General features: G+C 44.3%; 1 protein-coding gene across 1 annotated transcript in view; it reads left to right on the plus strand.

The window, feature by feature from the left end:
- TRDMT1 (tRNA aspartic acid methyltransferase 1) overlaps window positions 1–12,015 on the plus strand; it is a 53,392-nt gene extending 41,377 nt beyond the window's left edge. Inside the window, exons 8-11 of the mRNA XM_088478649.1 lie at window positions 2,994–3,316; window positions 4,587–4,644; window positions 7,460–7,589; window positions 11,825–12,015. Of these exons, the coding sequence (XP_088334775.1) occupies window positions 2,994–3,316; window positions 4,587–4,644; window positions 7,460–7,589; window positions 11,825–11,931 (618 nt within the window). The 3' untranslated portion in view covers window positions 11,932–12,015. The remainder of the gene's footprint in view (window positions 1–2,993; window positions 3,317–4,586; window positions 4,645–7,459; window positions 7,590–11,824) is intronic.
- The last annotated feature ends 881 nt before the right edge of the window (window positions 12,016–12,896 follow it).

Here is a 12,896-nt window from a genome sequence, read left to right on the forward strand (position 1 = left end):
ACAGAGACGGAAGGCACACAGGTAGAGAAGATAACACTACTGCTACAAGGAAGGTTAGGAACCTGGACCGGGAACTCACTATAGCACGCTAGGAGACAACCGTTGTTCAGGCAATTTCTGGAACCTGTGGAACAGTTTTATACCCAGGGGGAACCCTTAGACAGGTGCACAGCATCAGCTGATCACGGACCTATCAGTGAGAAGGATACAGTCACATGGGCCGACTGTCATGGCGGTGCCCATGTCCGGACTTGCGATGCCGGACACCAGCCCACCAGGAAGCCACTGCATGCGGGGAGAATACTCAGCTTCTCCCCCGCCGTCACGCAAGCTGCCCGACCACCCAGGATGACAGGGGAAGCCGGCGGCGCGGTAAGCGGGAGCCGATCCCCGGCTGAGCCCTGACAGAGGCAGTGTCATAGTACATGTCACATGCCTGTATTTTACACTGAAGTCCTCGCAGTGCTTGCGGCAGGGTAAGGCAACCACAAGCGCTGCGATCGCTACCGATGGTGCTCGATGTACCAGTGTTTTAATACACTTCCTGGAGATGACGCGCGCTAGTGGGCTACTCAACATACGCTAATGGATGTCTGCATACACAGAGCGATCACTCGCACAGCCAAAGTGGGTGTGCTTATGCCATGTTGTCACTTTGACAAATTTGCATACGCTGGATGCGAGTGATCGCATCTAGCGAGCGGGCCTGAATGAGGTCCTAAGTTCATTGTCATGGCAAACGGGGACTTTGCAATTAATTGCAATTCATCTGATCACTCTTCATGATATTCTGGAGTATTTGCAAACTGCCATCATAAAAAACTGAAGCAGCAGACTTTGTGAAAACCAATACTTGTGTCATTCTCAAAACTTCTGGCTATGGCTGTACAAGTGTCACTTATCAAATTTAATCAGCACAGTCTCCTGGTGCGCGCTACAGATGTGTCCACATACATCCTATCCTCTGTGCGCTACAAGTCGCGTCACACATAACGCGGGAGCTCCGTGTGACTTGGTAGTGCCAATCGTCTTTTGTGCAACTTTTTACCTTCAAATGTGTCTGAATCACACAGTGCGAATAGATAGCACAAGCAGCTTCTGCTGATTAAAATGATATGCAGCATGCCTATGGTCTGTGAGCGAGTGCTGGTGTATCTACAAGCTAAACACTACGTTACAGTGTTACAACCGCTGATACTGTACCGTAGCATTTCTCATGCAGATACACCCGTACTCGCTCACAGAACATAGGCATGCTGCATATCAGATGAATTGGAAAGTACAAAATCGCACAATAGATGCTTGGTGCTACAGAGTCACGCCATGGCATGGCACGACTAGAAGGGCTGTTTAACACGCAAGGAGGCTAGATGTATGAGGACCCATCTGTAGTCACATCGTTTTGTGACTGAGACGCACTTTCGACAAAAAAAGAAGCCTGACGCAAGCAGAGTGGCGCGGGACCTGTCTGCTTACTCACACCAGGCATATCGCGCTACATAGCGTATTGAGCCTAGATGAGCAAGGATACAGCTGCACATACTTAAACGGCACCATCATATTTAAACTTCTTAAGCTGAGACAGTCATGATTCTGTACAGGGCAGTAATAGCATGTTTGGTTAGACATATCGCGCTCTTCTGCTTGTCTACATTTTAACTGTTGATCAGCCATTCCGAACCCCTACTGGGGCCAAATCAGGGGCGATGCTATATCAATGCTTGGTTGGTTTTAAATTTATATCTTCTTAATCAAATTTCTTGTCATATGCATTTCCTATGCTTTAATGGGTGTCGTGTAACCATACTGATTGTATTGTTAAGCTTCTTGTTATATAAATACTACTAACATCTTACTACTACTAACAGTTATATATATATAGTGCCAGAATATTCCACTGAGCTTTACAAATAGCAGTAGTTACATTTGTCAATATGCCTAATTATAGCCTTTGTGTAGTTTTAAACTTATAATAACTAACTCAGTCTGATCATAATGGCTAAAAAGCAATTTAACGGGTCTATAATTATTTTACCACACACTGGAAACATTAACCCACACGATATTGTAGGTGTGTAATTAACCCAAATGATCGTCAGTCATGCTAATATCTATCTTACGAATCAGGTCTACAGTTCCTTTTGCAGTTTATTAACCTGTTTGTTGTACTGAAGTGCATTATTTTTTATTACATTATTGTATCTGCTGCTCAAATAAAAATTGACTCAAATGCTGAATTATAAATGTCACTTTCCCATTGTAAATCAATCAGGGAATTACAATATCTAACATTATGCTGTGTGAGGATGGTCCTCTGGCTGATGTATGCAGCTTTATGACAATAGAATGTTGCTCCAGCTAAGTGTTGTGATTCGGTTCCATACACTGAAGCCACTGGGCAGACAGTCCTTGACACATCCCTAGCAACCTTATAGAGCTGTCATTATAATAATACTACCAAAAGTAACTTGGCGTAAATTTTATTGAACATTGTAAAACTTAACAGTGTTCTGTGTAAGCAAGTGTTTAGTTCAAGGAGTCCCAGGACAGATGGGCAGATGCAGCTGCTTTAAGCAGTAGTCCCTGTTAGGAGGAAAGATCACAGATGGGTGCTCCCAAGGGCAATCTAATAGCACTTTTTTTTATAAAGAAATTAGGGGCATATTTACTAAGCAGTGTATTTACAAAACCCGCAATTGATTTTTCCTGCGAGATTTAAAAGGGCAATAACACTTAATGCAAAACAAGCCTGATTTTGCATTTACTTAGTAAATATGCCCCTTAGTCTGTAGTAGACTAAACTGCAAAAGACTCTTACTACCTGCAAATCTATCCCCTGTTCTTGTTACTCTCCCATTGTAACAGAACTTTTCGGATAAATCTTCATTAAAGAATATGAATCACAGAGATATTTTCAGTTTCACTTTGTACTTGAATAGCTTTTACTTGTACGGCTATGCAGCAATAAGAAATCTTATTGTGTTCCATGTTAGATACTTGAAGACTTTCCAAGTACAAATCCATCGGTGCTGAACTGCTCCAGGCCTGCTCCGTGTTTGGGAGGACACTCACAGGCAGATGTAAATCAGAAGAGCAGCCCAGAAGGGACCTTTCTATATAAACTGGAAACTTCTGAGGAGCTGGAGAGAAAGGCCAGCCAGGACAATGACTCCTCAGTACAAGAACTACAAGGCTTTCTGGAGGAGAACGTTGAGATCAGCCAATACCTGCTGCCCCCAAAGTCATTACTGCGATATGCCTTCATTTTGGATATTGTTAAACCCACATGTAGAAGGTCGACGTGCTTCACAAAAGGGTGAGTGCAAATCGCAGTTCTACTTGTAGGCTTATGTTTCGTTTACGGTAATTGTTCTTCTACTTTGCCTGTAGTTTTAACCATGAGGATTCAAAGCAGAATCTATAACCCTTTAAAATACCTGAGCTCAAAAGCGAAAACTCTGTTGGTGTATTTAAGGCCTTACATCTCAGGGGCCCATAGCCGGGCAGAACCATGGACTCACGTTGTGAGTCTTGCTTAATGTCATCCATAGGGTAAGGCAGGACAGGGCAGGGCAAGGCAAGGTAACTCCTGGTGTTTTTTTTCTCAGTGACCAGCGGCTGCTTAATAAAGTTTTGTTTTTTATTGTCAATAATCTAAAAAAATGTTTGCTGCTGGACTGGCCCATGTGTGCAGTCTTATGGTGCTTCATGCATCAGCGCCAATTGCAGGATTGACCAACGCCCGAGTGTCCCCCACAGTGACCTGGAGTCCAAGGCTGGGAGCCTATACAAAGCCTGTACAGAGTCTGGGAGATGTTGGCACATGAGGGTTCCCCAGAGGACGAGAGTGGGAAAGCTGGGGGGGGTGAGGGGGGGAGAGGGGAGGGGAAGGAGCTCCAAAACCCAGCTGGGAAATGCTGCACATATTACTGTGGACCATCTCATATTTTATCATTATTATAGTATCATGTTGTGGCATATCATGTATGTTTATCATTATTTCTGAAAATGTTGTGACATTATTATTATTATTATTATTATTATTATTATTATTATTGTGTGTACGTATATATCACGTCATTATAGTGTACAACTTACAGTACATGTTATTGTCTATCAGGATATAAGTGACATATTATTGTATATATGTATTTGTTACTGTTATTACGGGATGTAGTTGGCATCCCAGCGTCAGGATTCTGAGCGTCGGCATCCCGTACCAAACCTGTAATTACTTAGTATATTGTCATAACATTATTGTGTATATCGCCTTGCGCACTGTCCCGCTGTCCACTTTGCCTGACCCATCCCCCCTCTCTGTTGTTCCAAACCCCGTCGTTGCAGCTTCGTCCCTCCCCCTTCTCTCTGTCTGTCTGACCCCAACCCCCCTCCCTCCCTTCGCTCAGTCAGTCCTGAGCCCATATTTTAGCACCTGGGACCACCACTCACTGGTTCCGCCAAAGTACACCTGGGCAGGTGTCTATAAAGTGATGTCATTTCCAAGCTTTATTCAGACAGTGTTTTATCTTTCTTATATGATATTAAAGGAATGATTCTGCTTTGGTTTCTTTCTTTCGGCTTTGCAGATACGGGCATTACGTGGAAGGAATGGGCTCAGTTCTTCAGGCTGCAACAGATATAGAGGTGTGAAATTGCTATTTAGTATCTGTAATATTATTGTTATTGTTTTACATACACAGCACCAGCATATTGTGTAGTTGTGTAGAATTATTGACAAGTAGTGAGGCAGCACAGACGGTGTAATGGTCATGGGTTCGATTCCCACTGCGGCCCTAATTGTGTGGAGTTTGTATATTCTCTCTGTGCTTGCATGGGTTTCCTCTGGGTACTCCGGTTTCCTCCCACACTCCAAAAATATACTGGTAAGTTAATTGTCGTCTCCCACAAAGAATTAACCCTAGTGTGTATGTGTGTGTGCATGTGATAGGGAATATAGATTGTAAGCTCCACTGGGGCAGGGACTGATATGACTGGCCAAATATTCTCTATAAAGCGCTGCGGAATATGTGTGCGCTATATAAATAACTGGTAATAAATAATGGAGTGGTACAAAGAGAGACCCAATTATGACAGATAATAGGACAGGCCCCTTGTATCACAGTTACAAGGGAATGGTGATGGTCTAGCTGCTAATACCATCCAGACCAAGTTACTTCTGTTATTAGACCCTGGGGAGTGACTGTAGATGGTCTGTGACCTGAACGTATAGGGGGCTGGGAGACCAGGAACATATATGTGCCTCTGTGAATCCCAGGAACTCCAGTCTAGCAGCACATTGATTGCACAGTCAGTACATATGTCCCTCTGCGAGTCCCATAGGTCCCAGTCTAGCAGCACATTGATTACACAGTCAGTACATATGTCCCTCTGCGAGTCCCATAGGTCCCTGTCTAGCAGCACATTGATTACACAGTCAGTACATATGTCCCTCTGCGAGTCCCATAGGTCCCAGTCTAGTAGCACATTGATTACACAGTCAGTACATATGTCCCTCTGCGAGTCCCATGGGTCCCAGTCTAGTAGCACATTGATTACACAGTCAGTACATATGTCCCTCTGCGAGTCCCATGGGTCCCAGTCTAGCTCCACATTGATTACACAGTCACTAAGCTATTATGTATACTTCTGAAGGGTAGGTAACATTGGTAAACGTCTAATCATTCAAGTTTGGGCATAATTCCTGTATCTGGCCAACTGGGGAGAAGAATAATAAATATACTCATCATTTAAACTCCCTGTTAGATCTGATCATATAATTGTTATAGTTGTTTTAATAAAAGTTAGCGGTGCCTAGAAATAAAGACAAATTAAGATTTTGAACAGGGTCCATTTCTGCCCCAAACAAACTCCATGATGGAGATCTTGGGGTACGGATCTTTCAGTGTATCGCAGTGACTGGAATAAAACGTTTCCTGTGCTGTCTTATGAACTTGGTGCATCAGGTAGTAGCATGTAAATATGTGTCTGTCTGTCAGCCATCTCCCTGTGGACTGTGCACACAGCAATGTAGACACAATAGCCTAATGTTCAGCTGTGAAAATACAAGATAGTTTGTCCTAGTGATCCTACCTGACCACATGGTAGACACAGCTGGCATGTCTTTCATTATAGAGGTCATTAATACACTCCCACCCCCTCTTCCCCGTATACTGGATGAATAGGATACCACAAAAACAGACAAAATATTTATTTGGCACAGAAAATACATTTACCATAGCGATCAGTTATGTTTCTAATGATAGGTGTTCTAAGAACTAACAAATATATAGTCCCTTTTGTGCAGAATACCAGGAGCAGCAAGAAATTCCGAATAGTGTCACCAGCACTAAATATTTAACCGAAAAAATGGAAATTGCGCTCCTTCTAGGACAAGACACAATAATGCGACCTACTGTAGTAATAAAATGCCATCCAGGATAGTTAATGTCTCCCAAAGTTCCAGTGTTTTTTTAGTACATTTTCTTCAGTGACCAAATTCAATCTCCTTCTTCACGTTCCCTTGAGGTATCTCTTATTAATGTAGACCATGTAGATAATTATAGTCCTGGATATTCCTGAGGTCAATGCAAGTTTATCTTTTTCATCAGGTGCAGGAAAGTTTCGAGGTCTGGTTGTCAGCATATGGGTGTTTCTTGTGTATTAAACACCCGTATATAATATATACCCCTGGCTCCGGCTGTCAGGAATGTCCTATGATAAAATGGCAGCTAAAGGACTTTAGTGAAGAAGGAGATTGAATTTGGTCACTGAAGAAAATTGACTAAAAAACGCTGGAACTTTGGGAGACATTTTCTATCCTGGATGGTATTTTATTACTAGGTCGTATTATTGTGTCTTGTCCTAGAAGGAGCGCAATTTCCAATTGTATGTTTTTCTGTTCTAAGAACTGTCTGCATCCGGGTGCTACAGTCTCCTGAAGCTTTGTAGCATGGATTTACTATACCATACAGGCACCTGTCTTTATGAGAGTGATTAGAAACCCCAGTCAATATAGTAGGACTATTGTTGTGCTGCCATGATTTACGTGAGTCTCAGCACTTGAAGCCCCTACCCGGCTGTGGTAGTATGGCAGGTTTATATAGGAGGCATGCTGGCAGCCAGAGCCTGTCTGTCGCTGGATGGGCGTATTGCTTCTGGACAGTAGTGTGGTCATTAAATGAATTAGTAAAACGTTCAGCTGAGTGAGAAAAATGCCCCCTGTGAGTTTTCACTAGCACTGTGTTTGGATAGTGGCCTATGTATGTTTATAGGTAAATTGCTAACATATTAACCCGCCTGGGCATTGTGATCAGCGAAGGCATGCTGTTACCAACTCTTAACAACACATAAGTCTCCCTCAATCCATTGAAATGAAAAATCTCTTTTGTGTTCTGTGGCCTATTGCTTGTTATTTATGGCTTTCTGGTTGTTCGTGTTACTTTTTCCCATGTTGACGCAGATCAGCTCGGTGTATAAATCATTGGAGATACTGTCTGACAAGGAGAAACTCGCTAAACTGTCCACACTACAACTGAGATACTTCATACCCAGGGAAATCGCAAATCTTCACGGATTCCGACCGGAATTTGGTATGTGGTATAGTATAGGACAATGTTATGTTGTCTCTGAAGCGTTAAGTGTCACCTACTGATGTGTCTTTATACACCTATCCTTTTTGTGCCATATGTGCGACTTGGACGCTCCAATTCCCGTGCTCAAGTACTTTTTCCTGAATCTTGCACCTAAATTCACTAATAGTGTACTTAATAGTGTAGTCATGATTAGTATTTTTTGTTGTATGAAATAGCCGATTAAAGGCCTCTACACACTAGATGATATTGTGAACGATTTGTCCGATTCCGGCGCATCGGAACGACAAATCGTTCAAATCGGCCAGTGTGAACGCACTATGGACCTCATTCAGAGCCGCTCGCAAAATGCGAGCGCTCGCTCTGAATGGGGGCGGCCGCTTCTCTTTAATGAGCCGACCTCCTGGCCGCTCTCTAAGCTGTGGGTGACCACCCACAGCTTTAGCGAGCGGCCAGGTTGATGGTTGCGATGGTCAAGACCATCGTGACCATTGGGGCTTGCGACGAGACCCTTGTGGTAGGGTCTCGTCTGCCGCAAGCCCCAGCGAGCTTTCAGTTCTAATAGAGCCGGAAACTCACCACTGACATCACGAGTGATGTCAGTGAGGCCGCCCACGAACGGCAGGCGTTCTTTCGGGAACGCCTCTGTTTGTGTAGCCAACGCCCCGCCTACAAAACGGTGCGAGCTGTCGATCACCATCGACAGCCGCCCCTTTTGTAGTGAGCCCCGGAGCAAGAGAATTGCGCTCTTGCTCCGGGGCTTGCGCACGCACAGTGCGTCCGCGGTGCATGCGCAGGGCCTCAACATCGACCCGCTTGCGAGCGGGTCTGAATGAGACCATATGCGCGCTCCCGCTGCGTCATTCGTCGCATCTTTGGATCTTTTGTACATGCAGGAAGATCTGTCAATCTCGTTAACGATTCCCCCTCAGATCGTGTGTATGCACTACCAAACGACCAGGCGATATGGTTACATTATATAGTTAACGATCTAACCACCAAACAATGCAAGATATATCATTTGGTCGTTTGTTAGATTGCACAGTGTGTATGCACTAGATCGTTTGCCCGGCAGTTCAAGTGAAATCGTTGACGACATTGTATCATTTGCAAGGCGTCTAGTGTGTACCTAGCTTTAGCTTAACAATGCATTGCGCAAGTCACTGGCTTCTGTCTTTTTACCTTGATAAGGTACTTTTTACTGAATTTTGCGTCCTAGGGCCTGACTCAGAGTTGTATGCTAATGCCGCTGCTGGTGCTGCATCTGTGTACTCAACTGCTATGCGAAAATATGCAAATGTCGCAGCTGCCGGGAGATGCATCGATACACGCCCACCTGCGGCTTTGCAAATCCAAGCATCTGCGTACAGAGACGCGGCGTCAGTCACAGATCATTTGATTGTTGCAATCCTGAGTGGGTCCATGCTTCTGCAGAATGGCCGCGGGAATTGAGATGCAGGAGCCATATTCCTTGTGTATGGGCTCGCCATCGAAACAGTCACGACGCACACCTTGCCCCTACTCCCCATTACCTCACCAAAATACTCCCTGACTGTCAATCTCGCTGTGAGTAAATAGTCTTTGTGAGCGACTGCTGTAATGCACATCGACGCATGCGCAGTGTGACCCAGACGCATTGCGCAGACGGCCGGTAATCGTTCAACTGCGAAAAACAACAGCATAGCGTACAACTCTGAATCTGAGTGTACTAAGAGCCCGATTCAGAAAATGTACGTAGACCCGATGGTTTACGTACATCTCCCGATGGTGGAGCATATGTGCAGGATCCTTTCTGCTCAACAAGTACTGTGTGATCGCACGCAGTGCCCCCAAGCCGCAGCATGTCAACCATGCTGCAGCTTGGGGCACTGCATGCGAGGAAGGGGTGGTGCCAGCCTGCGTCCCCGTTTCCTGGGAGTGCTGAGGCCAGAGTTTGCATCTGAAAATGCAGATTTCCTGGCCTTGCAAGGGGGCAGGAGGTGGCCAGTCTGAATAAGCTTCAGCTTACACTGATGGCAAATGCTGCATCTCCGGATTCAGCACTCGGATCTGTGATGCTGGCGTCTTTATCCCTCAGACGCCTCCTGCAGGCATTATCATATTAGTTGTATGGTATTGCACAGCCGATTCCCTGGGGCTGTGCAACACTGTCCATATCTGAATCGGGCCCTAAGTCACAAATAGGGTACTAGTGGGGTGATTCAGTTTAGGATGGAATTGCAAAGCGCAATTCCGTCCTTGCTAATATGCAAATGCAGCAGGAGGTGTATGACACAACCTGTATGACACCCCCTGCTGCATTTGCGACCTTAGCACTGTGACCGAGGTCGCATTGGGGGCCGGTGCCGGGCCGCCGGCCAGCTGAGTAAGACCAGGAAACTGTGTCCATAGACGCAGCCCCTGGCCTTGCCACTCCCAGAAAATGGGACAGACACGCCCCCGTTTCCGGGAACGCTGGCTATCCCCGCCCCTTAAATGCCTTTGCCTGTTAATCAGGCAGAAGCATAGAAAAGGCGCTGCGTGCGTTCACACAGGACCCGTTCTGAACATTGCCAGAACGGGTCCTGCACACGCGCAAATTCCTGATACTCTGGAATCTGCATTCAGCATTGCTGGAATCTGCATTCAGCATTGCACATACATGCAATGCTCAATAAGCCCCTACGTACTTAGGATTAGTATTTTCTTGATGTATTGGTATAATGTAGCACTTTAGTTATTCTAAATTGCAAAGTCCATGGTATGCCAAATTGGGTTATTTGGTGCAATTTGAGTATGTATGTAGTCACATTTGTACACTGTGGAGATAGTAACTCTGTTTAAGCAAAATTGAGTCTTCCTATTCACTAAGGCAGTGGTTCCCAAACTTTTTTGAATCGCGGCGCCCTAGTGCATCAGCATTGTTTATACGGCACCCCTAAGCTAAAAGTTTGTTATTGAGAAATTCAGAAAAAAATGTAGTGAAGTAAATTGTGCTGACCTGTCATCCTTAGGTTTGGTCATATTGTGGTGGTGGACAGGTTTGCGCTTCTGCTTGTGCACATATTTACATTACATTGACCATAAAGAATCTGATTTGGTGCTGGACAACCAACCTAAGGCACCCCTGAAAGTGTTCCCAGGATGCTGCGGTGCACAGTTTGGGAACCACTGCACTAAGGTGTAGTGACCTCACTGCAGCATAATACTCTGATGTCACTAGTTCCAGGCGATGGGTCCATTTAAATACAGAGCACATTTTCACACAAAAAATGCGTAATTTTCATTATGTTTCTTGACTTACACGCTGCATAAAGTGCCTTAGTCAGAGGAACAGCTGCCTGATTCTGATTAGTATCACATTCCACATACAGGAAGGTAGAGCCCTAATCTAATTTTATCCCGGCTAGACCATTGTAATCCCCTCCTCCGTGATCTTCCACAGAACAGACCTGGCTCCTCTCCAATCTGCTGGGAATACTGCAGCATGACTCCTACACCTTTTAGTCACCGATCTTTCTAATTACGCTGCATGTTCAGAGGTTTGCTAAACACACTTCTAATTGTGCGCAATCCTATTGGCTGTAATATTCTCCCAGCAAGTCTTTTTTAAGGCTGAACCCACTGGCAATTTATTACATGCAGTTTAATAGCATATAGATGCATACATGCCTACTCTCCCGGAAGTTACGGGAGGCTCCTGATTTTTCAGGTAGCCCCCCGCACCCCCGGAGGAGTAGGTAGATCTCCCGCAACCTGCCCACTTCCTAGTGAAGTGGACAGGATAGGGATATTTTACTGGGAATTCATGGGTCCGTAGGGAGTGGGCGTGGCTAAAATGAGGTGAATCGTGTCATTTAGCCCCGCCCCCTCTTCACAGACCCGCAAATCGCTGCCTTTTCCCTGTGGTAGGGCTGGGCCGAATCTCCTCTCCATGCTTCTCCCGGGGAGGAGTTTTGTGAAGTCGGCAAGTATGTATAGATGTAACATCACAGTAGCAAGTAAACGATATGGGTAAGCAGCCTAATCTGAGCTCCTAAATACTAGTAAAAGCACCAGCATGTCGGATAAATTGCTTTAGTTGAGCAGTTTTATTAGCATTTAAAAACCACAAATAAAATGACTTTGGTTATGTGGCCTTAGCCACTAGCCAGTTATGTTTATAATGAAAGGTTACACGCGGTTTCGGTTCTACTGGTGAACAAAAACAGACGACATGAGGATTTTTTGCTTAACATTTTTTTCTTTTTCTTTAGGTTTTCCTGACAAGATCACAATTAAACAGCAATATCGCCTGCTGGGGAACAGCCTAAACGTGCACATTGTAGCTAAGCTCATCACCCTGCTGCTTCAGTCACACTAATACCCGGGCGGATAGAAGAACAACACAGCCATGACGATTTTTTATTTATGTATAGATATTTGATGGAATTTAAATATATTTTCCAATAAAAAAAATGAATTGTGCTTTTGTTTTATTTTCATTTTCACCATTTGAAATATGTTTGACTTATAATTAACGTAAGACCATGAGACACATAAATCATGTATCTGTTTGCAGTTCATCATAGCTGTTGCCAGCACCTGTCCCCATCAAAAGCACACAGATAATATTTGGTGGTGGCTCCATGTATAAAGAGAATTAATTGAAAAAGCAAACGAACAGAACTTGTAATCCAGCAGTGAGAGGGAAAGCTGTAACCACTGGTGACTCTGATTACAGGGTTCCCCCACCCAAGCTAGAGATCTACATTGGTATTGGGTTATTTAATGTACTGTAAGTATTTACCCTTGTCCAGCATTCCCGTGCTGTATAAATACTGCATATCCTGTTTTATTGTTATTTCAACAGGTCTTGTTCTCCTATTAATGTTTTCAACCGTATTGTTAAAATGTCAAACATCAGAATTTTCAGGCGCCAGTCATTGGTTCCTTTTTACATGTAAAATGTTTTTATATCTCAGTCAGCTGCAGCAGCCTTCTGTGACCCCGGGACACTCGCATATTGGAAGTGAACAATAAAAAAATCAATAGAAACATAGAATTTGACGGCAGATAAGAACCACTTGGCCCATCCAGTCTGCCCCATTTTTAAACATATTGTTACCTCAACACTTATTGATCCGTACTTCTTCTGAAAGATATCCTTATGTCTATTGCATGCATGTTTAAATTGCTCTACTGTCTTAGCCTCTGCCACCTCTGATGGGAGGCTATTCCACTTATCCACTACCCTTTCTGTGAAGTCATTTTTCCTCAAATTTCCCCTGAACCCACCACCCTCCAGTTTTAGAACGTGTCCTCTTGTTCTAACACTTCTCTTTCTTT

Source organism: Taudactylus pleione, unplaced genomic scaffold (assembly GCF_031769625.1).
Source record: "Taudactylus pleione unplaced genomic scaffold, aTauple2 ptg000216l, whole genome shotgun sequence".
In the NCBI taxonomy this organism is placed as follows: domain Eukaryota; kingdom Metazoa; phylum Chordata; class Amphibia; order Anura; family Myobatrachidae; genus Taudactylus; species Taudactylus pleione.